The 27,867-nt window shown below is 46.6% G+C and overlaps 1 protein-coding gene across 2 annotated transcripts; it reads right to left on the bottom strand.

Moving 5' to 3' along the window:
- On the bottom strand, positions 1 to 27,867 carry LOC139389961 (solute carrier family 39 member 14). Of its 2 annotated transcripts, none has more exons than XM_071137014.1 (9): positions 27,816 to 27,867; positions 26,682 to 27,006; positions 25,186 to 25,363; positions 20,154 to 20,323; positions 17,225 to 17,347; positions 10,481 to 10,630; positions 3,422 to 3,647; positions 1,828 to 2,012; positions 1 to 1,613 (listed from the first exon to the last, which is right to left on the bottom strand). In XM_071137014.1, the coding sequence occupies exons 2-9, from the start codon at positions 26,967 to 26,969 to the stop codon at positions 1,461 to 1,463; spliced, it is 1,473 nt and encodes a 490-aa protein (XP_070993115.1). In that variant the 5' UTR covers positions 26,970 to 27,006; positions 27,816 to 27,867; the 3' UTR covers positions 1 to 1,460. The 2 variants fall into 2 exon arrangements, with proteins under 2 accessions (XP_070993115.1, XP_070993114.1); XM_071137013.1 differs by lacking the exon at positions 20,154 to 20,323 and adding an exon at positions 18,724 to 18,893.

Raw genomic sequence — 27,867 nt, 5'->3', positions numbered from 1 at the left:
TTTCTTTTTGGTATGTATTGAAAAAAAGGGTTTGCACTCTGACAATGAAAAAAAGGTCCAAGGATGTCTACAATACAACTGCTATTACCTGATTGTGCTGCGCAGGCCACCGTAGTTTGGCCCATGGGCACTCAGAGGCATATGGGTAACATAAATACACTATTTCCAAGTCGTTGGACCATGGGGTGGAATCATTACGCTGATTCTGTTGCAAAATGTTTTGCAACAGAAACCAAACAACCGTTTCTATTGGACAAATTCTGGTAGGTTCCTTACCATTTCGTTCCATTTGCTCTGTTTGCTACTGTTTGGTTCTCAAACGGTTTCCGTAATGAATACACCCCTGGTTGCTCAAAATGTCCAACTCGACGCTCATCATGCATGTCCAAACTAACCAATGACAGAATGATCTCCATGACAACAGCAAGAGTCTTTGTAGAGCCGAAATGGTCTCTCAGTAGTCTGGGGAACAAGGAAGTGTTTGATTAAATAACTTTATTTATACCTAGTTATAGTTTATATATGAACTGTGTTTGTATAAATGGTTTGTAGATATTGCATGTCTGTTGGTCATCAGCATAAGAGATAATATGGTGGTCCTACCCCCTGCCTATGACTCGTTCCTGTCCCTGCAGGTGGCATAGAACAGAGGGGAAAGGGATCTCTAGGCTAGTCACCTAGCTGGCAAGGGGGGGCTTGTCAGAGAAGGCCCAAGAGAGATGAGGGAGGGTGGTACCCCTGCCAGTGTACTAGGGGGGTCAGAGAAGGCCCAAGAGAGATAGATGGAGGGTGGTACCCCTGTCAGTGTACTAGGGGGGGGTCAGAGAAGGCCCAAGAGAGATAGATGGAGGGTGGTACCCCTGTCAGTGTACTAGGGGGGTCAGAGAAGGCCCAAGAGAGATAGATGGAGGGTGGTACCCCTGTCAGTGTACAAGGGGGGTCAGAGAAGGCCCAAGAGAGATGAGGGAGGGTGGTACCCCTGTCAGTGTACTAGGGGGGTCAGAGAAGGCCCAAGAGAGATGATGGCGGGCGGTTCCCCTGTCAGTGTACTAGGGGGGTCAGAGAAGGCCCAAGAGAGATGAGGGAGGGCGGTTCCCCTGCCAGTATACTAGGGGAGTCAGAGAAGGCCCAAGAGAGATGAGGGAGGGCGGTTCCCCTGCCAGTATACTAGGGGGGTCAGAGAAGGCCCAAGAGAGATGAGGGAGGCCTGTTCCCCTGCCAGTGTACTAGTAGCTACTGCATTTGGGAACTGCTTAAGTCTTATAGGGTGCGTTCCTGCCGCACTAGTACTGAAGCCCCGGGTCTCTAAAGTCCTGAGGGAGAATCGGGGGCAAAATGGGGCTTGAGAGGGAGCGGAGGGATAGGCGGGCATTTCCATTCAGCTCCAAAAGGAATCATTACAGTTGAAAGCGGTTGGATCTGGTTAAAACCGACAGGGTGTAGTTGTGTGAATAATAATGCTAGTCTATAGTGATGGCTCCAGAGTAGGTGGTCAGAAGCAGCATGATGGCAAAGCCGGTTAGGAGGCCCGCGTTCTGGATGATGAAGGTCACAAGGAAGCTGCTTCCACCCGCCTCCTCCTCCTCACGACTCACCTCGTTCATCTCCGGGAACTACGGATAGAAGGGGGGAGGGGGGGGGGGCAGGTCAGTTACTTATTGCCCACACACAGAGTTATCCTTAGACATAACATTGGATGGGCAAACGGTATGTTGTGCTCCATATCTATTATCAGTGGACACACAAACAGACCCCCCCCCCCCTCACTCCACCGGACCATCACATCACCGACCGTGTCCACCCCCCTACGCCCATCCCCTCTCTCACCATGTCTGCCAGGGCGATGTAGAGAAACATGCCCCCTGCCAGGGCAAAGATCCATTGAGGTGAGAAGCTGTTTCCTGCCAGGATGCCAAAACCCATGCCCAGGTAGCAGCAGCAGGCAGACAGGAAGTTAAAGAACAGAGCCTGCTGGATGCTCATCCCAGCATTCAACAAGATCACAAAGTCTCCTGGAGGGAGAGAAGGAGATGGTGAGAGAGAAGAGGACAATATCAGCACAGCCAGACATATATTGCTTGGATAGGTGGAAGAGTGCTGGATTCACATAAGCCTACTTATACAGTGCACTTGGGAAAGTATTCAGACCCCTTGACTTATTCCACATTTTGTTACGTTACAGCCTTATTCTAAAATGTATTAAATTGTTTTTTCCCCTTCATCAATCTACACACAATACCCCATAATAACAAAGCAAAAATAGGTGTAGACACCACCATGCTTCACCGTAAGGACGGTGCCAGATTTTCTCCAGATATGACGCTTGGCATTCAGGCAAAAGGGTTAAACCTTGGTTTCATCAGACCAGAGAAACTTGTTTCTCACTGTCAGAGTCCTTTAGGTGCCTTTTGGCAAACTCTAAGCAAGCGGTCATGTGCCTTTTACTGAGGAGTGGCTTTTGTCTGGCCACTCTACCATAAAGGCCTGATTGGTGGAGTGCTGCAGAGATGGTTGTCCTTCTGGAAGGTTCTTCCATCTCCACAGAGGAACTCTGGAGCTCTGTCAGAGTGACCATCGGGGTCTTGGTCACCTCCCTGACGAAGGCCCTTCTCCCCTGAATGCTCAGTTTGGCCTGGCGGCCAGAGGCTTGCTGGTTCCAAACTTCTTCCATTTAACAACGATGGAGGTCACTGTGTTCTTGGGGACCTTCAATGCTGCAGAATTTTTTTTTGTACCCTTCCCCAGATCTGTGCCTCGACACAATCCTGTCTCGGAGCTCTACGGACAATTCCTTCGATCTCATGGCTTGGTTTTTGCTCTGACATGCACTGTCAACTATGGGACCTTATATAGACAGGTGTGTGCCTTTCCAAATCATGCCCAATCAATTTAATTTACCGCAGGTGGACTCCAAGTTGTAGAAACATCTCAAGTATGATCAAAGGAAACAGGATGCACCTGAGCTCAATTTCAACTCTCATAGCAAAGGGTCTAAAAACCAGTTTTCGCTTTGTCATTATGGGGTATTGTGATGTCATTATGGGGTACTGTGATGTCATTATGGGGTGTTGTGATGTCATTATGGGGTACTGTGATGTCATTATGGGGTACTGTGATGTCATTATGGGGTACTGTGATGTCATTATGGGGTACTGTGATGTCATTATGGGGTACTGTGATGTCATTATGGGGTGTTGTGATGTCATTATGGGGTACTGTGCGCAGATTGATGAGTAAAAAAAATATATCTTTATTCCATTTTAGAATAAGACCGTAACGTTACAAAATGTGGTAAAAGTCAAGGGGTCTGAATACTTTCCGAATGCACTGTAAGCCCAAACATTAGAAAGTAAATGTAATGATTTATAGAGGTCTTTTGTTTTTGGGGTGCTGGACCCATTCATTAGACTGTAACACTCACCCAGTTCATGGGGAAACTCCTCACAGAGTATAGCCACGGAGGTGCTGATGCCCTGGAAGGTCGAGGCAGTGAAGGAGGCTCCGATGGCCAGGCCGTCGATGAAGTTATGGAGCCCGTCGCTCAACGTGATCATCCAGGCCAGAGTGCCGATGTCAGAGTATGCTGTACCCTTCAGCCAATAGCAGCCTCCTCTGCTGTTGTTCCCTCCACCCAGGCTCTGAGAGTCCTGTTGGAGAGGAGGAGAGGTGTGAGGGAGAGTGTATGACTCACCGGTGGGTTCGGTGCGGGCGTGTGAGTGAGTATGTGTGACGGCGTGTGTGTGCGCTCGCGCTCTCACACCGGTGGGGTACGTGCTGGGTGAGTATGTGTGTTTTAGAGCTGGGACAATTACCGACGTTCACTCGCTCTTACCGACACTGCCCTGCTCTTACCGACACTGCCCTGCTCTTACCGACAATCCCCTGCTCTTACCGACAATCCCCTGCTCTTACCGACAATCCCCTGCTCTTACCGACAATCCCCTGCTCTTACCGACAATCCCCTGATCTTACCGACAATCCCCTGCTCTTACCGACAATCCCCTGCTCTTACCGACAATCCCCTGCTCTTACCGACAATCCCCTGCTCTTACCGACAATCCCCTGCTCTTACCGACAATCCCCTGCTCTTACCGACAATCCCCTGATCTTACCGACAATGCCCTGCTCTTACCGACAATGCCCTGCTCTTACCGACAATCCCCTGCTCTTACCGACAATCCCCTGCTCTTACCGACAATCCCCTGCTCTTACCGACAATCCCCTGATCTTACCGACAATCCCCTGATCTTACCGACAATGCCCTGCTCTTACCGACAATCCCCTGATCTTACCGACAATGCCCTGCTCTTACCGACAATCCCCTGATCTTACCGACAATGCCCTGCTCTTACCGACAATCCCCTGATCTTACCGACAATGCCCTGCTCTTACCGACAATCCCCTGATCTTACCGACAATGCCCTGCTCTTACCGACAATCCCCTGCTCTTACCGACAATCCCCTGCTCTTACCGACAATCCCCTGCTCTTACCGACAATCCCCTGATCTTACCGACAATGCCCTGCTCTTACCGACAATGCCCTGCTCTTACCGACAATGCCCTGCTCTTACCGACAATGCCCTGCTCTTACCGACAATCCCCTGCTCTTACCGACAATCCCCTGATCTTACCGACAATCCCCTGATCTTACCGACAATGCCCTGCTCTTACCGACAATCCCCTGATCTTACCGACAATGCCCTGCTCTTACCGACAATCCCCTGATCTTACCGACAATGCCCTGCTCTTACCGACAATCCCCTGCTCTTACCGACAATCCCCTGCTCTTACCGACAATCCCCTGCTCTTACCGACAATCCCCTGCTCTTACCGACAATCCCCTGCTCTTACCGACAATCCCCTGATCTTACCGAAGCATTTTGCTTTGGTCGGTAATTTCCTCCGATTTTGCTACACAATGTTCCGGCAGATTGTTTTGTTCTAAAACCATTATTTGGCCAACAGTAATCTCCTATTCATTATGTTGATTCCTGCTATGAAAGTATCAGCCTGTCCCTGTTTCTCTGTCGGATGCTCGATGAGCGAGCCACTTTCACTCCCTCTCGCCACTGTGCGCACAGAGGAGAAAGAGGTGCATTTTGATAAGCAAAGCATATAACTGTTGCTGAAAAACGCAATTTCAAAGCAACTACTGTTGTTCTAGTTACAGAGAGTCACAGCTTTCTAGGAGTATATAACTTCTCTCTCACCTCTCAACATTGAGCTCAGGGCACCACTAGCCGAGCGGAGGGCACCAACTGCAGTGAACAGGGCTACATCAAGTAGCCGAGGCCTGGTACTGGAACGTTTAGTAGGATGTTACATTTACTGATACATTCATCAATTAGCCTATATGGCTATCGAGCAACAATATCATATTCAGAGTCAATCAATCTATTGATTTGAGTTCACTCTTCCTCAGGTGGTGAATTATATAGCCTATAGGCCAATGCCCAACGATGTCAGCAAATTCATCTCGGAAGCGCTCAAAAATAAATCCAATCATTCTGGATCCTATTTCAACAGGTTGCACATCAACATATGCATTCCCTGGATACGTTATATGAAATAGTTCATCCTATGATGAAAAAAAAAGTAAACTCTCTCAATTGTCTTACTTTGCACTGGAGACAAATCCCTGCTGCTAATGAAAAGTAGGTCTAACTGTAATCATTGTATTTATCATTATCAAAGCAAAAGTTACACATTTATAGAACGACCCTACTGAGTCCACTGGTCCCACTCACATAGAACTACCCTACTGAGTCCACTGGTCCCACTCAGACAGAACGACCCTACTGAGTCCACTGGTCCCACTCAGACAGAACGACCCTACTGAGTCCACTGGTCCCACTCAGACAGAACGACCCTACTGAGTCCACTGGTCCCACCCAGACAGAACGACCCTACTGAGTCCACTGGTCCCACTCACATAGAACTACCCTACTGAGTCCACTGGTCCCACTCACATAGAACGACCCTACTGAGTCCACTGGTCCCACTCAGACAGAACGACCCTACTGAGTCCACTGGTCCCACTCAGACAGAACGACCCTACTGAGTCCACTGGTCCCACTCAGACAGAACGACCCTACTGAGTCCACTGGTCCCACTCAGACAGAACGACCCTACTGAGTCCACTGGTCCCACTCAGACAGAACGACCCTACTGAGTCCACTGGTCCCACTCAGACAGAACGACCCTACTGAGTCCACTGGTCCCACTCACATAGAACGACCCTACTGAGTCCACTGGTCCCTCTCACATAGAACGACCCTACTGAGTCCACTGGTCCCACTCACATAGAACGACCCTACTGAGTCCACTGGTCCCTCTCACATAGAACGACCCTACTGAGTCCACTGGTCCCACTCACACAGAACTACCCTACTGAGTCCACTGGTCCCACTCACATAGAACGACCCTACTGAGTCCACTGGTCCCTCTCACATAGAACGACCCTACTGAGTCCACTGGTCCCTCTCACATAGAACGACCCTACTGAGTCCACTGGTCCCACTCACATAGAACGACCCTACTGAGTCCACTGGTCCCTCTCACATAGAACGACCCTACTGAGTCCACTGGTCCCACTCACATAGAACGACCCTACTGAGTCCACTGGTCCCTCTCACATAGAACGACCCTACTGAGTCCACTGGTCCCACTCACATAGAACGACCCTACTGAGTCCACTGGTCCCTCTCACATAGAACGACCCTACTGAGTCCACTGGTCCCACTCACATAGAACGACCCTACTGAGTCCACTGGTCCCTCTCACATAGAACGACCCTACTGAGTCCACTGGTCCCTCTCACATAGAACGACCCTACTGAGTCCACTGGTCCCACTCACACAGAACGACCCTACTGAGTCCACTGGTCCCACTCAGACAGAACGATCCTACTGAGTCCACTGGTCCCACTCACATAGAACGACCCTACTGAGTCCACTGGTCCCACTCACACAGAACGACTCTACGCCCTGACCTTTCTCTCCTCTGTCTCCAGATGAAATCCTACGACTAGCGAGGTCAGGCCGCCGACAACCTGCCGCTCGACCCCATCCCCTCATCCCTTTTCCAGACCATCTCTAGAGACCGCCTCCCATTCCTCACTTCCCTCATCCTTGACCTCTGACTTCAAAATGGCCCGAGTCGCTGCCCTCCTCAAGAAAGCAACACTTCGACTCCTCTGACGTACAAACACTATAGACCTGTATCTTGTCTTGCTTTTCTTTCCATAATACTTGAGTCTGCTCTCTCAGAACAACTCTCGCGCTAAATCTCTCAGAATAATCTTCTTGACCCCTAACCAGTCAATCTTCAAGACGAGTCACTCAACCCGAGACTGCTCCGATGCTCAGTTCTGCCACCTCTGGTCTCTTGGCCCTCCCACCCCTACAGGAGGGCAGCTCCCACTCAGCCCAGGTCCTCTCTATCCGGGCACTCCAATGGTGGAAACAGCTTCCACCTGAAGCTGGGACGGCAGAGTCCCTGCCCGTCTTCTGGAAACATCTGCAACCGTACCTCTTCAAATAGCATCTTAAATAGTCCCATAGCATGTCCCCTCAACCGCCCCCCCACACATTTCTATGTGACCCCAAACCTTTAAACGGTAGTGTATATACAGTACCAGTCCAGAGTTTGGACTAGTGTAGACATCAAAACTATTAAATAACATATGGAATCATCTAGTAACCAAAAAAGTGTTACACAAATCAAAACATATTTTATATTTGAGGTTCTTCAAAGTAGCCACCCTTTGCCTAGATGACAGCTTTGCACACTCTTGGCATTCTCTCAACCAGCTTCATGAGGTAGTCACCTGGAATGCATTTCAATTAACAGGTGTGCCTTGTTAAAGGTTCATTTGTGGAATTTCTTTCCTTCTTAATGCGTTTGAGCCAATCAGTTCTGTTTTGACAAGGTAGGGGGGTTATACAGAAGACAGCCCTATGTGGTAAAAGACCAAGTCCATATTATGGAAAGAACAGCTCAAATAAGCAAAGAGAAATGACACTCCATTACTTTAAGACATGAAGATCAGTCAATCCGGAAAAAGTGCAGTAGCAAAAACCATCAAGAGCTATGATGAAACTGGCTCTCATGAGGACCGCCACAGGAAAGGACGACCCAGAGTTAACCTCAGATTGCAGCCCAAATAAATGCTTCAGCGTTCCAAGTAACAGAGACATCTCAACAACAACTGTTCAGAGGAGACTGTGTGAATCGGGCCTTCATGGTCCAATTACTGAAAAGAGAAACCATTACTAAAAGGACGGCAAAAAGGAGACTTGATTGGGCCAAGAAACACGAGCAACGAACATTAGACCGGTGGAAATCTGTCCTTTGGTCCGAGTAGTCCAAATGTGAGATTTTTGGTTCCAACTCACGTGTCTTTGTGAGATGCAGAGTAGGTGAACGGATGATCTCTGCATGTGTAGTTCCCACCGTGAAGCATGGAGGAGGTGGTGTGATGGTGCTTTGCTGGTGACACTGATTTATTTAGAATTCAAGGCACACTTAACCAGCATGGCTACCACAGCATTCGGCAGCGATACGCCATCCCATCTGGTTTGTGCTTAGTGGGACTATCATGTGTTTTTCACAGGACAATGACCCAAAACACACCTCCAGGCTGTGTAAGGGCTCTTTGACCAAGAATGAGAGTGATGGAGTGCTGCATCAGATGACCTGGCCCCACAATCACCCGACCTCAACCCAATTGAGATCGTTTGGGATGAGTTGGACCGCAGCGTGAAGGAAAAGCAGCCAACAACTGCTCAGCATATGTGGGAACTCCTTCAAGACTGTTGGAAAAGCATTCCTCATGAAGCTGGTTGAGAGAATGCCATGAGAGTGCAAAGCTGTCATCAAGGCAAAGGGTGGCTACTTTGAAGAATCTAAAACCTAAAATGTTGATTTTTTTAATCACTTTTTTGGTAACTACATTATTCCCTATTATTATTTAATAGCTTTGGCGTCTTCACTATTATTCGACAATGTAGAAAATAATAAAAATAACAAAAAACCCTTGAATGAGTAAGTGTCCAAACTTTTGACTGGTACTGTACATACACAACACAATGAGGACACCACTACAATTTAGTGGATTTGGCTATTTCAGCCACACCCGCTGCTGACAGATGAATTAAATCAATCACACAGACATGCAATCTCCATAGACAAACATTAGCAGTTGAATGGCCTTTACTGAAGACCTCAGTGACTTTCAACGTGGCACTGTCATACCGATGCCACCGTTCCAACAAGTCATTTCTTCAAATTTCTGCCCTGCTAGAGCTGCCCCGGTCAACTATAAGTTATGTTATTGTGAAGTAGAAACGTCTAGGAGCAACAACGGCTCAGCCACGAAGTGGTAGGCCACACAAGCTCACAGAACTGGACCGCCGGGTGCTGAAGCGTGTAGAGTGTAAAAATCATTGTCCTCGGTTGCAACACTCACTACTGAGTTCCAAACTACCTCTGGAAGCAACGTCAGCACAATAACTGTTCGTCGGGTTTCCATGACCGAGCAGCCGCACACAAGCCTAAGATCACCATGCGCAATGCCAAGCATCGGCTGGAGTGATGTAAAGCTCTCCGCCATTGGACTCTGGAGCTGTGGAAACGTATTCTCTGGAGTGATGAATCACGCTTCACAATCTGGCAGTCCGATGAATGAATCTGGGTTTGGCGGATGCCAGGAGATCGCTAACTGCCCCAACACATAGAGCCAACTGTAAAGTTTGGTGGAGGAGGAATAATGGTCTGGGGCTGTTTTTCATGGTTCAGGCTAGGCCTCTTAGTTCCAGTGAAGGGAAATCTGAACGCTACAGTATACTATGACATTCTAGACGATTCTGTGCTTCCAACTTTGTGGAGTGCCCTCGTGCACAAAGCGATGTCCATAAAGAAATGGTTTGTTGAGACCGCTGTGGAACACCTTGACTGGCCTGCACAGAGCCCTGACCTCAACCCCATTGAACACCTTTGGGATGAATTGGAAAGCCAACTGCGAGCCAGACCTCACTAATTCTCTTCGACGAGCAGGTGTCCACGTACACTACACGACCAAAAGTATCTTAAGATGAACGCTTGAACGCTAAACTATATTACAAAAAAGTTCAATGTAAATTGTCTCACCGGTGGTGTCAGTGTGGAGGTGAGTGTCTCTCTCACCGGTGGTGTCAGTGTGGAGGTGAGTGTCTCTCTCACCGGTGGTGTCAGTGTGGAGGTGAGTGTCTCTCTCACCGGTGGTGTCAGTGTGGAGGTGAGTGTCTCTCTCACCGGTGGTGTCAGTGTGGAGGTGAGTGTCTCTCTCACCGGTGGTGTCAGTGTGGAGGTGAGTGTCTCTCTCACCGGTGGTGTCAGTGTGGAGGTGAGTGTCTCTCTCACCGGTGGTGTCAGTGTGGAGGTGAGTGTCTCTCTCACCGGTGGTGTCAGTGTGGAGGTGAGTGTGTCTGTCACTCTCACCGGTGGGGTCAGTGCAGGGGTGAGCATGCGGTCCCCCTCTCCTCCGTCCACTTTGGGCAGGTTAAGCCCCGCCTCTCCACTCTGCTGCAGCTTCTCTGTCACGCCCTCTTCCATGTCTCCGTTGGCTGGGAAATGGCTGTGGTCATGGCCCTGGAGGGGGGAGCAAGAGAGAGAGCGCAAGAGCGAGAGAGCGGGCGAGAGAGGGAGCGAGAGAGGGAGAGAGAGGGAGCGCGAGAGAGAGAGAGCAAGAGAGAGAGCGAGAGAGAGAGAGCAACAGAGAGAGCAAGAGAGAGAGCGAGAGAGAGAGCGAGAGAGAGAGCGAGAGAGAGAGCGAGAGAGAGAGCGAGAGAGAGAGCGAGAGAGAGAGCGAGAGAGAGAGCGAGCGAGCGAGCGAGAGAGAGAGAGCGAGAGAGAGCGAGAGAGAGAGCGAGAGAGAGAGAGCGAGAGAGAGAGAGAGAGGGAGAGCGAGAGAGAGAGCGAGAGAGAGAGAGAGAGGGAGAGAGAGAGCGAGAGAGAGAGAGCGAGAGAGAGAGAGCGAGAGAGAGAGAGAGAGAGAGAGGGAGAGAGGACCGTTAGCAAGGGAATCAGAAGTCCCTACCAGTCACATGAAAAGTATTTTAACGACGCCACGGTAAAGCACAGCTTTCAGTCGGCCCCTGTTCAGTATATGGGTCAAGTAGACCATATGATTGGTTTAAGAGGCCACACCTGACCCATTTTTGTTAAGGTATTACATTGGCTTGGCAGTTCAGGTCTTAATCATATGGCTCAAAGCTGCACTATGCTGAAGGTCCAATAGGAGGAAGCATCACCTCAAACAATGTCAACAACAGACCCGTATGGCAGATGGCATGAGTGTGTGTGTGTCTCTACTACACTACTACATACAGGGGTTACTCTGGGTCATAGCAAAGCATCAAATAAACATCTCATCAAACACTACTGACTAGATTAAAACTATCCACTGATAGTAGCATCGCTAAGCAACCTTCCCGGGACTTTCCCTGGGCTACAGAGACGGGTTCAGTGATGGTAGTACAGTGTTCTTTCATGTCTCTATTCTACATTCTCATGGCTTGATTGTTTACTGTGGAAAAATGGCACCAATGTGAAGCATCTTTTTAAGACAGTTCACATCGTCGCTCCAAATCAAACTGGTTTCTTTCCAGGAAGGTAATTCTCATTTGTCATCAGTGGATTTATCATCGTCTCACACTAAACGATGTGACGCATCTCACTCGGCGTCTAGCTGGTTGGTCTGACACGTACAGTAGTCACTGATAAATTAGAATATATTCAGAGGAAGGAATAGTTACAGCAGTTAACCCACTATTCCCCGGGCGCCGAAGATGTGGATATCGATTAAGGCAGCCCCCCCCCCCCCCCCCGCACCTCTCTGATTCAGAGGGGTTGGGTTAAATGCAGGAGACACATTCCAGTTGTACAACTGACTTGGTATTCCCCTTTCCCTTTCATTACACGCTTACAGTGCCTTCAGAAAGTTGTGTTACAGCCTGAATTCAAAATGGATTAAACATTCTCTCACCCATCTACACACAATACCCCATCATGACAAAGTTTTTACTTTTTTTTTTTTTAAATAGCCAATTTACGTAAGTGCACACACCTCTGGGTCAATACTTTGGAGAAGCACCTGTAGCAGCGAGTAGAGCTGCAAGTCTTTCTGGGTAAGTCTAACATGCTGACCAGACAGCACGCTGGTTTTTGATCATCCACACCAGATGCTAATCGGGACACGCAGATTGAAATATCAAAACAAACTCTGAACCAACTATATTCACTTGGGGACAGGTTGAAAAGCATTAAACATTTATGGCAATTTAGTTAGCTAGCATGCTGTTGCTAGCTAATCTGTCCTGGGATATAAACATTGGGTTGTTATTTTACCTGAAATGCACAAGGTCCTTTACTCCGACAATTAATCCACTGATAAAAGGGTAAAAGTTAGTTTCTAGTAATCTCTCCTCCTTCAGGCTTCTTCTTCTTTGGACTTTATATGGCGGTTGACAACCAACTTTAAGGTGCATTACCACCACCAACCGGACTGGAGTGTGGACCTCAGTTCATCTTTCAATCACCCAAGTGGGCATATGCTCCTAAAAAACACGCTGACCAGGTCGCCAGGTGTACGGTGTTTCCTCCGACACATTGGTGCGGCTGGCTTCCGGGTTGGATGTGCATTGTGTCAAGAAGCTTGGTTGGGTTGTGTTTCGGAGGACGCATGGCTCTCGACCTTCGCGTCTCCAGAGTCCGTACGGGAGTTTCAGCGATGAGACAAGACTAACTACTACCAATTGGATACCACGAAATTGGGGAGAAATAAGGGGTAAAAAAAAGATTAGGTCAAAACTGTAGCTCGGCCATTCAGGTAAATTCCCTGTCTATTAAGCAACTTCTGTAGATTTGGCCTTGTGTTTTAGGTTATTGTCCTGCTGAAAGGTGAATTCAGTGTTTGGTTGTCTACTTTCCACCAGGTTTTCCTCTAGGATTTTGCCTGCTTAGCTTCATTTAGCGTCCTTCTGTATTTTTCTGAGTATTACTTTAGAGCCTTGATGCAAAACAGGAAGCTTGTTTTGGAATATTTATATTCTGTACAGGCTTCTTTCTTTTCACTCTGTCATTTAGATTAGTATTTCGGGACTAACTACATTACAGACTCACCGACACAACGCTACAGACTCACCGACACAACGCTACAGACTCACCGCTACAGACTCCCCGACACAACGCTACAGACTCACCGACACAACGCTACAGACTCACCGACACAACGCTACCGACAGAACGCTACAGACTCCCCGACAGAACGCTACAGACTCCCCGACAGAACGCTACAGACTCCCCGACAGAACGCTACAGACTCCCCGACAGAACGCTACAGACTCCCCGACAGAACGCTACAGACTCCCCGACAGAACGCTACAGACTCCCCGACAGAACGCTACAGACTCCCCGACAGAACGCTACAGACTCCCCGACACAACGCTACAGACTCCCCGACACAACGCTACAGACTCCCCGACACAACGCTACAGACTCACCGACACAACGCTACAGACTCACCGACAGAACGCTACAGACTCCCCGACAGAAAGCTACAGACTCCCCGACAGAACGCTACAGACTCCCCGACAGAACGCTACAGACACCCCGACAGAACGCTACAGACTCCCCGACAGAACGCTACAGAATCCCCGACAGAACGCTACAGACTCCCCGACAGAACGCTACAGACTCCCCGACAGAACGCTACAGACTCCCCGACAGAACGCTACAGACTCCCCGACAGAACGCTACAGACTCACCGACAGAACGCTACAGACTCCCCGACAGAACGCTAGAATCCCCGACAGAACGCTACAGACTCCACGACAGAACGCTACAGACTCCCCGACAGAACGCTACAGACTCCCCGACAGAACGCTACAGACTCCCCGACAGAACGCTACAGACTCCCCGACAGAACGCTACAGACTCCCCGACAGAACGCTACAGACTCCCCGACAGAACGCTACAGACTCCCCGACAGAACGCTACAGACTCCCCGACAGAACGCTACAGACTCCCCGACAGAACGCTACAGACTCCCCGACAGAACGCTACAGACTCCCCGACAGAACGCTACAGACTCCCCGACAGAACGCTACAGACTCCCCGACAGAACGCTACAGACTCACCGCTTTCTCTTGTTGAGCTCTTTACAACGAACACGTGACAGGTGGCTCAGCTGTTCTGGGGAACTACGAAGTGCTTCATAATGTGACAGGTGAAATGAAGAACATAATCTGCTTAATCTAACGTTTTGCACAAGTTGACTGCTGGTATTAACTTTAAAAAGTTGATACAAATATTAAAATAAATAGTTGTGACGCTATAGACTGTATTAACCATCCCAAGGCTTTTCCCAAATACCCTGGAATACCGACCCAGCCTAATTCAATGTCTGCTTTTTAAATGTTTACCCATCTACCAATAGGTGCCCTTCTTTGTGAGGTAAAACCTCTCTCGTCTTTGTGGTTGAACCTGTGTTTGAAATTCACTGCTCGATTGAGGGACCTTACAGATGTGTGGGGTACAGAGATGAGGTAGTCATTCAAAAATCACATTAAAACACTATTATAGCACAGAGAGAGCCCATGCAACTTATTAAGCAAATGTGTACTCCTGAACTTCTGAGTCTTCCCATAACAAAGGGGTTGAATACTTATTTTTTATTAATTTGTTCAAATAAAATGACATTATTGTAAGTAGGTCTGTGAAAAATAAATCTCTATTTAATCCATGTTAAATTCAGGCTGTAACAAAACGGGGTTAAAAGTCCAGGGATGTGAATCATTTTCTGAAGACTCTGCATGTGAACTTGTGTTGCAGGTGTCTACTTCACTTCAGTCTGTCTTAAGTACACGTGTAATTATGAACGTGTCATTGACTCACGTCCAAGTAAGGTCTCCTCCAGGCTACACCACACAAAGCAAACAGACCCAACAACAACCGTCTGACGTCGTCATCCCAGATGCATTAAGCAGAGGCAACATTCCACACCCGTTTCAGTTGAAGGGCAACGGTTACTGTTCATAAAACCAACGCCCTGATACACAAGCTAAACCAGCCTTGACTCATATGATTTTATCCACATGGTCACAATGCAAACCGTAATATCTCTCCAATCCATCTAAAGAGCGGATGCTTATCGGTGTGTGTGTGAAAAGCCCTGGTCGAGACTATGTTTATGAGCACTACAGAGCAAGATTTCTCAACCTAATCTCTTTGGAAGTTGGAATACCAGTCTTTTCACATTTGCTCAATTCCAACACCAGCACACCTGATTGAACTAGCCAAAAGGTGTTACGATAAATGAGTTGACGAGTTGAAATCAGGTGATCTCGTGTTGGCACAAACATACTAGATGACTGTTGGTCCTGAAGCCTGGGTTCATTGGGCTGAGAAACGCTACAATACGGTCAGGTGTATTGGGTCACGTCTATAAGGTTATGAACTCACCAAAAAAAGAAACATGCCTTTTTCAAAAGATCATTCGTAAAAGTCCAAATAACTTCACAGATCTTCATTGCAAAGGGCTTAAACACTGTTTCCCATGCTTGTTCAATGAACCATAAACAATTAGCGAACATGCACCTGTGGAACGGTCGTTAAGACACTAACAGCTTACAGACGGTAGGCAATTAAGGTCACAGTTCTGAAAATGTAGGACACTAAAGAGGCCTTTCTATGGACTCTGAAAAACACCAAAAGAAAGATGCCCAAGGTCTCTGCTCATCTGCGTGAACGTGCCTTAGGCATGCTGCAAGGAGGCATGAGGACTGCAGATGTGGCCAGGGCAATAAACTACAATGTCTGTACTGTGAGACGCCTAAGACAGTGCTACAGGGAGACGGGACGGACAGCTGATCATCCTCGCAGTGGCAGAGCACGTGTAACAACACATGCACAGGATCGGTACATCCGAACACCACACCTGCGGGACAGGTACAGGATGGCACCAACAACTGCCCGAGTTACACCAGGAACGCACAATCCCTCCGTCAGTGCTCAGACTGTCCGCAATAGGCTGAGAGAGGATGGACTGAGGGCTTGTAGGCCTGTTGTAAGGTAGGTCCTCACCAGACATCACCGGCAACAACGTTGCCTATGGGCACAAACCCGCCGTCACTGGACCAGACAGGACTGGCAAAAAGTGCTCTTCACTGACGAGTCGCGGTTTTGTCTCACCAGGGGTGATGGTCGGATTTGCGTTTATCGTCAAAGGAATGAGCGTTACACCGAGGCCTGTACTCTGGAGCGGGATCGATTTGGAGGTGGAGGGTCCGTCATGGTCTGGGGCGGTGTGTCACAGCATCATCGGACTGAGCTTGTTGTCATTGGAGGCAATCTCAACACTGTGCTTTACAGGGAAGACATCCTCCTCCCTCATGTGGCACCCTTCCTGCAGGTTCATCCTGACATGACTCTCCAGCATGACAATGCCACCAGACATACTGCTCGTTCTGTGTGTGATTTCCTGCAAGACAGGAATGTCAGTGTTCTACCATGGCCAGCAAAGAGCCTGGATCTCAATCCCATTGAGCACGTCTGGGACCTGTTGGATTGGAGGGTGAGGGCTAAGGTCATTCCCCCCAGAAATATCCGGGAACTTGCAGGTGCTTTGGTGGAAGAGTGGGGTAACATCTCACAGCAAGAACTAGCAAATCTGGTGCAGTCCATGAGGAGGAGATGCACTGCAGTACTTAATGCAGCTGGTGGCCACACCAGATACTGACTGTTACTTTTGACCCCCCCCCTTTGATCAGGGACACATTATTCCATTTCTGTTAGTCACATGTCTGTAGAACTTGTTCAGTTTATGTCTCAGATGTTGAATCTTGTTATGTTCATACAAATATTTACACACGTTAAGTTTGCTGAAAATAAACACAGTTGACAGTGAGAGGACGTTTTTTTTGCTGAGTTTATAATGCATGTGCAGTACATAACACTTCTCTGGTTTCTGACCAATCCCAATAGGTTCACACAGTCACACATTTGCACCAGGCAAACAAATGTCATGTTTTTAAAAATGTGCCATTTAAACCTCTTAAACCTTTAAACCATACAAAAACAGACAGGGTGAAAGCAATGACATATCTCATGTTTGTCATCCTTGTGCATTTTTCAGTCATTTACCTCACCGTTACCCAAAACAAAAGTTGTTGAACGCAGACTCACCTTATCCTTGGGTTTGAGCAGCATCTTGAGGACCTTCTCAGTGAAGAAGAAGAGGTAGAACCCTCCGAACACCACCGTGGACTTAGACACATAGTTGTCCACCATAGGGTTAAAACCAAATGCCTAGGGAGGATAATATACATAGTTATCTATAATGCATCAGTCAAATTGGTTAATAGCAGGGTATTACATCGCACTGTGAAAAGATTTGTGTAAAAATATAATTGGCTTGATTGAACTAGCTAGGGACTCTTACATGGGAAGAGAATCAAATTGTGGCTGCGTCATGATTCAGCACAATTGAAGCTGCGGCCATTTTCTCACTCTAAATCGAGGTCACTGACCTACTGTATGTGTTTATATGTGGCATTGAGAAGGATTTTCAGTACATACATTTGTTTTTTTAAGATTGGTAATACCAATCCCTAACTTCACACTTGTCAGTGTTCTTTTATAAAATGGTATGTGAACAATACTAGGTGACAACTAATCTCAGGAAGTCCAAATGTTAAGTAAATTCTCCCTGATATCTTATTGAGACTATGGGAGAAAGACACAACAGCCCCTGGCTGGCTGGCTGCAGGGACAGGATATTACAAACACTAGCCAGTTTCTCTCCTCAAGGACACAGTACCAGGCTAAGAGATAGCCTACTGTTATAAACATCACCAATAAAAATATGGTTTAGAGTGCTATCAAATGGCAAAATGCTGCTTCAAGTGTTTAAAAAAAAAACAGACGTTGTATCTGTATTTCACTGTAATCAGCACATTCGCTAACACCTTGGGCTGTTTGTCTGCGAAGGTCATCTACTGTCTGGTTCCAAATATGACTCTTCTCTGCCATGTTGGTTTGGGATCATGTGACAACTGATATGTGATGGGTTTTCTGGTGCAAAATGGACCCAGGTGGAGGAGGTGAATTTTGTAATTAATCTAAGAACAGACTAAAGCTACAGATTCTATTTTTCCTCAGTGTTTCCCTCTTTCCAGGAAGGCCCACCAGCAGCTCAACGGATCTGCTTTTCAGAACCATATAAGGGGGCAATAAAGTAACCCTGGTAATTAAGTGTGTTGTTCTCCTAATTAATCTATGGGCCGGGCATGACCGTAGTTAAGTCTGGTTTCATTTGGGCTGAGGGCTGCTTGAAGCGAGGGAACATCTGAGGTAGAGGAGCACATCCTATTTCCTATATAGTGCACTACTTTTGGCCATAGCCTCAGCCAAACGTAGGGCACTATAAAAGGAAATAGGGTGCCAGAAGTAGTGCACTACTTAGGGAATAGGTTTCTGAAGTTGTTCTCTAAATAAGGGAGTGCACTACGTAGGGAATAGGGTGCCTAAAGGAGTGCACTACGTAGGGAATAGGGCACTAAAGTATTTCACTACATAGGGAATAGGTTTCTGAAGTTGTTCAATAAATAAGGGAGTGCACTACGTAGGGTATAGGGTGCCTAAAGGAGTGCACTACGTAGGGAATAGAGTGCCCTTCACACTACCTCTGGGATGAGCTGAAACAGGGCGTTGGAGTAGAGCGTGCCAATGGCCAGGGCTATGAAGTAGAGCAGCAGACGCTTGTAAAAGGTTTTCCTCATGAAGGGGACCACACTGGCCCCAACCAGCGAACACAGAGAAATGAAGGTCACACACAGGAAGCCATAACCCCAAACTGACCACGACCAGGGAGAGAAGGGGGACCAAAGAGAGGAAAAAAGGAAAGGGGAAAATTAGTTAAATTAACATCATGAAATCATTAAAGATATTATTTTTTTGCAGTAGAAGGATTAACCTGAGAACACCAGTTAATGTCAGCCCTGAAGAAAATAAATCACATCACCCTCAACAGTTATGTTCCCAGAGAACAGGAAATGCCCAATCAATGGACACTGACTGTCTATTCACAATCAATGTCCATTCACAGACCTGTGTGTGTGTGTGTGTGTGTGTGTGTGTGTGATCACTGTATGAAGAGGAGACACCATGATTTGTTTCCCATCAGACCAGTGTTCCAACCCCAAACAGCCTGTGATTAAGAGACGAGGGAGTAATTATGTCATCGCAGATCAGAGGAAGCAGAATCCTCAGGCCTTCATGATGCAACCTGGAACCACTGGTGCTTACACTGGAGCGGTCACACGATACAGGCGGGTATTAGGGAGTACGCAACGCAAGACCGATCAGATAAAACCAGAGAAAGATAGGGAAAGGGTAGCTAGGAACACACACACACGCCATTGTCTTTCGGGCCAGGTCTGCTCTGCACCACTCCACAAGCTAGCTGCCAGCGGCCCCAGGGCATGGTCTGAGCTCCTGCTGTCTCACTGCAGACAGACTAAACAGTCCCACTGCCTGAGAGACTCATTTTATTCTTTACACCAAATTCACCAATCGTATTTTGAGAAAGGGGGTAAAGTTGTGGAACACGGAGAGCAGCAAATACACACTTGGCCTGGTTTCCCCTGAGGTGAGCTTAGAGGGGTACGATGCACTGTGCAGCCAGCCAACCAGCAGGTCAGCCAGCCAGCCTCTCTCAAAGGAGAATCAGTCTCACAGATGGCACATATATTCCACAGCCAGCGAAGAGTGCAGAGTAGCCAGACCAGCCCGTGTAGACTCACACACAGATAAGAGAGAGAGAGAACAATCAGTCCACAATTCCAGTGGTAGGAAAGAAATCATTGAAGCAACTGTAGAATCACAGTAGCTCTTTGATGACCACTGGTTGGTTGAACAAGACAATTCCCAAGCTGCTAATTACACCCCCAGGAAGAAAGAGAAGGAAATGCCCAGGAGGAGGTGAAGAATAGAGAAGAGTGCTGTGGTCGGTGGGGCATTGTAGTTAAGGGAGTATATAGAAAGAGGGGATGGGGGAGAAATCTTTTTTGGGGGGTGACTTTTTCCCCCAACAGGGGATTGATGGATACCGCACCTCTGGCAAGAGCTGGAACACAGCGGTGGAGTAGAGCGTCCCGATGGACAGGGCGATGAAAAAGACGAGCGCCCGGCGCATGTGACTCGTCCTCATGAGGGGAACCAGGAACACACCGGTGAGAGAGAAGGCACTGACCAGGGTCACACTCAGAATAGAGAAACCCCACACTGATGGGAGAAGGAGGGAGAAGAGGAGGCACACGACACACCAAAGAGAGAGTTTGAAGTGAACACTGAAGCACACATGCCATTTGTTTATTATGAGAATTACTCTGTGTGCTGTGACAATGATCACAGAGGACTGTGACTACAGGAGCAGTAATGATCACAGAGGACTGTGACTACAGGAGCAGTAATGATCACAGAGGACTGTGACTACAGGAGCAGTAATGATCACAGAGGACTGTGACTACAGGAGCAGTAATGATCACAGAGGACTGTGACTACAGGAGCAGTAATGATCACAGAGGACTGTGACTACAGGAGCAGTAATGATCACAGAGGACTGTGACTACAGGAGCAGTAATGATCACAGAGGACTGTGACTACAGGAGCAGTAATGATCACAGATCATGTGTGTGATGTCTGAGGGGGAGGTATCACAGGGCGGTATGGAAGAGAAAGGAGATCAGTGGAAAGGGAAGGAGGAGGGGAGAAGTCACACTGTGGAAAGGGAAGGAGGAGGGGAGAAGTCACACTGTGGAAAGGGAAGGAGGAGGGGAGGAGTCACACTGTGGAAAGGCGCAGTCAACATGTAGACCACATTGCGATGGTTTTGAGCATAAAACTCCTGTAATGTCAATGAAGAGTTAAGAGTTTCCTTTCAGCACACATAAAACACATGTATCCTGTGGGAGAGGAAGATTGGTTAACTTTGGTTGTGGTGTGGATTGCAGAAGTGACAAGGTCTGTAAGAAGAATTTAGTTTATTAATTCGACCATTTCAAAAAACAAGCACACATAAAACTTGACAAAGCCACATACACGTACATCAGTAAAATCATGGAGGATAACAAAGTCTGGGACTTATTTCCATTGTGGTCCTCTTCAAACCAGATGACTAGGCAAGATCCAACACTGTTAAACACAGTATGACAGAGAGATAATAAAACATTACAAATAAAGAAAAATAAGATCCAACACGGTTGAACACAGTTTGACAGAGAGATAATAAAACATTACAAATAAAGAAAAATAAGATCCAACACGGTTGAACACAGTTTGACAGAGAGATAATAAAACATTACAAATAAAGAAAAATAAGATCCAACACGGTTGAACACAGTTTGACAGAGAGATAATAAAACATTACAAATAAAGAAAAATAAGATCCAACACGGTTGAACACAGTTTGACAGAGAGATAATAAAACATTACAAATAAAGAAAAATAAGATCCAACACGGTTGAACACAGTTTGACAGAGAGATAATAAAACATTACAAATAAAGAAAAATAAGATCCAACACGGTTGAACACAGTTTGACAGAGAGATAATAAAACATTACAAATAAAGAAAAATAAGATCCAACACGGTTGAACACAGTTTGACAGAGAGATAATAAAACATTACAAATAAAGAAAAATAAGATCCAACACGGTTGAACACAGTTTGACAGAGAGATAATAAAACATTACAAATAAAGAAAAATAAGATCCAACACGGTTGAACACAGTTTGACAGAGAGATAATAAAAACAAAGAAGAACATCGATCTCATCATTGCAGTGACATCATAAGGTACATTCAAATGGACACAAAAGACAAACAGTTTTTTTTAATCTTAATTGTTTAAAGCCGGGCAGAGAGGATGTAGTGTTTATGGGCGGAGGAAACTCGTTCCTATGTAATTCAAACAGGACTAGACTACTACGGTGTAAACTAGACGTCGACCGATTATGATTTTTCAACGCCGACACCGAATATTGGGGGACCAAAAAAAGCTGATACCGATTAAATCGGACGATTTATTTTTTACATGTATTTGTAATAATGACAATTACAACAATACTTGAATGAACACTTATTTTCACTTAATGTAATACATCAATAACATCAATTTAGCCTCAAGTAAATAATGAAACATGTTCAATTTGGTTTAAATAATGCAAAAACAAAGTGTTTGGAGAAGAAAGTAAAAGTGCAATATGCGCCATGTAAAAAAGCTAACGTTTAAGTTCCTTGCTCAGAACATGAGAACATATGAAAGCTGGTGGTTCCTTTTAACATGAGTCTTCAATATTCCCAGGTAAGAAGTTTTAGGTTGTAGTTAATATAGTATTTATAGGACTATTTCTCTCTATCTCTCTATTTGTATTTCATCAACCTTTGACTATTGGATGTTCTTATAGGCACTTTAGTATTGCCAGTGTAACAGTATAGCTTCCGTCCCTCTCCTCGCTCCTCCCTGGGCTCGAACCAGGAACACAACGACAACAGCCACCCTCGAAGCAGCGTTACCCATGCAGAGCAAGGGAAACAACTACTCCAAGGCTCAGAGCGAGTGACGTTTGAAACGCTATTAGCGCGCGCTAACTAGCTAGCCATTTCACTTCGGTTACACCAGCCTCATCTCGGGAGTTGATAGGCTTGAAGTCATAAACAGCGCAATGCTTGACGCACAACGAAGAGCTGCTGGCAAAACACACAAAAGTGCTGTTTGAATGAATGCTTACGCGCCTGCTTCTGCCTACCACCGCTCAGTCAGATACTTAGATACTCGCATGCTCAGTCAGATTATATGCAACGCAGGACACGCTAGATAATATCTAGTAATATCATCAACCATGTGTAGTTAACTAGTGCATAATGAACACACATTGTCTCAATAGGAAGCAGTCATCTTCAAATACAGTGCTTGAAATCCTAAACCAAATGGGACAAGCACAGATCTTGGAGCAAAACAGAGACGGCCATTTCATGAACAGACTTTTAAAAGGAGGGCAATAGAACGCATTGAACCGACGTCACTCTGCCCCCACTGCAGCAGCTAGTAGCACTTCAGCCCGAGTCACAGCTGGCCAAATACCCTGTCCCAGACCTGGGTTCAAATAGTATTCAAAATCTTTAAATGTACTTAAGCTGTGATTGAGCTTGCCTGGCGCAATAGGGCCAATGAAATAGTTTCAAAAGTATAAACCATGCCATCTACCACTCCAGTTTTGGCTTAAGCAAACACAATAGATTTCAAATACTATTTGAACCCAGGACTGCACTGGGGAGAGCGCTCTAGACATTAGCCAAAACACATCCTGTATCAATGCTTCTCTTGACAGAAATTAGGACACAGAAAGGGACAAACACCATAAAGAGTGAGAATTTTTTAAACATCTTCTTGAAGAACATCCAGATAAAAATCACTGAAACAATCACAGTACAGAGCTCTCTTCCAGCAGTGTCAGTTCATGGGTTAGAATCTTTGCAAATTGCAACTAGAACTGTTAGCTGGTATAGAAATGGGAGGGCAAGGCATATCAACATTCTTGCGTTTGGTTTCTAAAAACACACCACAAGTGCTGTTAGACCACAGAAAACAGAAAACAGAAGAGGTAGTACCTGACACAGTTGTAAAATCATCATGACTTTCTACAGAGAGTTACAATGTCCTTTCTATGTAGTGTAATTCTAGGTGCAGCGCCCCAGTGGGAGGATCACACTAGTTTACTACATTCTCAAAGCCTGTCATCAACAGTCTTTTAATATCCACCAGCTACACCAATTTAGACTGGGTCAACTTAGACTGGGTCAATTTAGACTGGGCCAACTTAGACTGGGCCAACTTAGACTGGGCCAACTTAGACTGGGCCAACTTAGACTGGGCCAACTTAGACTGGGCCAACTTAGACTGGGCCAACTTAGACTGGGCCAACTTAGACTGGGCCAACTTAGACTGGGCCAACTTAGACTGGGCCAACTTAGACTGGGCCAACTTAGACTGGGCCAACTTAGACTGGGCCAACTTAGACTGGGCCAACTTAGACTGGGTCAACTTAGACTGGGTCAATTTAGACTGGGTCAATTTAGACTGGGCTCTGATGAGAGCTAGCTAGTAGCTACTGTTCTTGTTTGCATGTTAAATACTGCCAATTTGTACGTAATAAAACTAAACTATACCCTAAAAGCGCCTGTACAAAAGCCTAGGCTGCAGCCTACATACATCTACAACACAATCACCTAGATTAGAACCAGATACTAAAATGGCTTCCAGAGTAATAACAAGGACATCCAGTTTCATGGCCTGCCAACCTCTGATGTCAGCAGGCTGAGAAGCTGTGGGCAGTGTGAGCCAGATCGATCCAAGATGGAGGTGCCTTTACGTATCATCTGTACCCGCTAAGAGGATTCTGTACCTAGTATCTGCTGACAGTGGCATTCTAATAATGGCTGTTCTGTGCTAAAGTGGACCAGGAAGTACAAGATGCTGAAAGCTAGAGGAGAAACATCACCAACGGCCTTTGATTTTTAACCTTCCTCTGAACTTCATACTGCAGACCAATTCTAACCCACAGTAGACTTCTAGAGGAGAGGGAATTGTGTTGTTCTAATGAAAACTTCTTGGGAGAGAGTTTCAAATAAGACATAAGACTAAACTGCCTTGATAAACAGAACATGAACAGTCAGCAGTATACTGTAACTGCAGTACTGGTATGCCAAACCAAAGTTGTCAACAACAAAAAATATGTGTAAAACACATATATAAAGTATGTAGAAAAGATAAGCTAAATAAATAAATTAAATAAATAAATAAAAACTAGTTGGGGAGAATCTAAAATTCCCAAAATGTCATTACATGGGTCCCCCATTGATTTGGTGATGCTGGAGTCAGACAGCATCACCACACTGCATAAACCATGGCAACGTGTAGAATTACAGGAAACTAGCTTTATAAATGTTTATTTAAAATAAAATAAAAAATCTACAGGACTGTCTCAACCATTGGCTACGTACACTACCACGCCCGCCCGCCCCCCTTTTACGTAGGGGAAACACTGCAAATGTATAATGAAAGACCATAGGAGTTGAGAGGCTCACCTTCAGCAGCAGTGGGTTTGGAAGGCGGGTCTATGATAAGCTCCTCCTTTTTCTCCACCCCACAGGCGCCAGAGTCCAATTGCTGAAGCATGGTGGGGCAGAGCTCCTGTAGGCCACGCCCATCCAGACGAGACTGCTCGTTCATACTGTAAACTGCCAGGGTGTCTCCAGGTAAGCACTGTGGAAGGAAACAGGCAAGCCGTCACACACACACACACACACTGACCACAAAAAGAAACCTCAATCATTTCCTATCTGATAAAGGACATGCTGTTTTCCCTTCATGGAAAACTAAAGTGAGATTAACTTATCCATGTAGATATGATGGAACTGGAAGGTTCCATGCCTGAGCACACAAACTCTGGACCAAAAGTCAACACTCATTCCCTTAGCTCAGGGACACATGAAACACACCTCTAACATGAAGAGAAGACAACTTTGTGTTAACTTATCCCTCTGCTCTCAAATCAACATGGTAGCGGCTAGTGAGTCAAGCCTACATGGCATTAAGCCGAGTAAGAATGCAAAGCCCCCCCCCCCCCCCCCATCTCAGTGTTTCCGTTGTAGTCATTTACACTGTATTTTACACTGTATTTTACACTGTATTTTACACTGTATTTTACACTGTATTTTACACTGTATTTTACACTGTATACAAACCGCTGATGCAGGCCTTTGGAACATCTACATTTTAAAAAGTCTAATAAATTAATTTAATATACACCATCACAATACATACCCTATGATGACCCCTCCACTGCATACATATGCTCAATGCATGGTCCAATATGTTCAATATGGTCCAATATTATTATTATTTATTATTTATTATTTTTTACCTTTATTTAACGAGGCAAGTCAGTTAAGAACAAATTCTTATTTTCAATGACGACCTAGGAACAGTGGGTTAACTGACTTGTTCAGGGGCAGAACGACAGATTTGTACCTTGTCAGCTTCGGGGGTTTGAACTTGCAACCTTCCGGTTACTAGTCCAACGCTCTAACCACTAGGCTACCCTGCCGCCCCAATATGTTCAATATGGTCCAATATGTTCAAATAATTAACAAATAATTGTACCGACATGTTATTGGGCTCATTTCTGGAGTTGGAAATTATATTTTAGACGGTGTCAGCATCATTTATTTTAAATCATTTTGGAGTAGAAAGTCCATTTAGAAAGTCACCTGAGATTCTCAGTCCTTCTACATAAAATGACCCGGGGGGGACCCGAACCTCCAAAAACAATGGGGGAGGATGCCCCATTCAACCCCCCCTCCCCACAACCCTGGACACAGACTGGACATAGGGATGTCACTTCCTTTGTTTTGACATGAACAGCAATAAATCAATATGCTCCGTCACAAATGTTTTGAAAACACAAACTGTCATTAAGGTTTGTGTGGGACAGATCTCAGGGAGAGGGTCTGAAAGGAAGGAAATGTAGGGAGAGAGCTGCTCCTAATGCTTAGTATAAAGTGAATATAAATCGATTTACTTTGGACAGGTTGCCTCTGGGCGGCGCTGGTGGAGCTGTCGCCTCTGCTGCGGTGCCGTTGTCCCCCAGGCCGGGTGCACCGAGTCGTGCCAACAAAGAGCGGAGCTGGGGGACAGAGATGGTGGCATTGTCCCCATATCGCTCCAACAGGCCCTGCAGCACCTGGGCTGGAGAAGCCTGGTCTTCACAGAGTGCTCTCCCCAGGGGACACAACAGCAGGGCAAGGGAGAGGAAGACTGTCAGCTGGGCCACACAGACCGAGCAGCCATGGACGGGACTCTGAGTCATGATGATTATGATGACCCCTCCACTGGCTGGGTTACGGCTGGGGAACAGGAAGAGAGCAAAATGGGTTAGTTAGTAGTTCTGGCTGGCTGAGGAGAGGTCACTGAGGTGGATTGGTAGGTAGGTCTGGCTGAGGAGACGGGAGAGCCAAGGTGGCTCAGTTAGTAGGCCAACACAGTGGACTCTGGCTGGGGAGAGGAGAGGTCATAAAGGTCACAGAGGGGGTCAGTAGGCCAACACAGTGGACTCTGGTTGGGGAGAGGAGAGGTCATAAAGGTCACAGAGGGGGTCAGTAGGCCAACACAGTGACTGGTTCTCAAACCTTTTTGTGCAGCCAGCCAGCCAGCCAGCCAACCAGCCAGCCAGCCAACCAGCCAGCCAGCCAGCCACACACACCAAGTTTCATTGTCTTACACCTAGTACAATGAACAGAGGAGAGAGCAGGGAAAACCCGATCCCCAGCAACCCGAGCCAAAACACAATTGCACCCTGATCTCACATAATAACAGTAGCCCTTCCACGACAGGAAGATGGGGCAGCTACAATGACGCACAGTTATGCATCAGAGGACCAATCAGAGGACCAATTCAGCCAACAGTCCAGAGTCAAACCCACACACAGAGGTCCAATTCAGCCAACAGTCCAGAGTCAAACCCACACACAGAGGTCCAATTCAGCCAACAGTCCAGAGTCAAACCCACACACAGAGGTCCAATTCAGCCAACAGTCCAGACATCAATAATCCATATTACATCATGGCAGTTGACTAACTGGGGAGGCTAAATAAACGCAGAGTAAACGGTTCAGAACAACGTTTCCATTCATTGCCTTAAGGTATGAAAGACTTACCTCTTCCAACCTGAGTAGTGTGACGAGGCTTAGAGCCCTTATGTAGAGCTCT

The sequence above is a fragment of the Oncorhynchus clarkii genome, chromosome 30 (assembly GCF_045791955.1).
Source record: "Oncorhynchus clarkii lewisi isolate Uvic-CL-2024 chromosome 30, UVic_Ocla_1.0, whole genome shotgun sequence".
Lineage (NCBI taxonomy): Eukaryota > Metazoa > Chordata > Actinopteri > Salmoniformes > Salmonidae > Oncorhynchus > Oncorhynchus clarkii.
The sequence above is the reverse complement of the archived record's forward strand: the minus strand, read 5'-3'. Positions and strand labels throughout refer to the sequence as shown.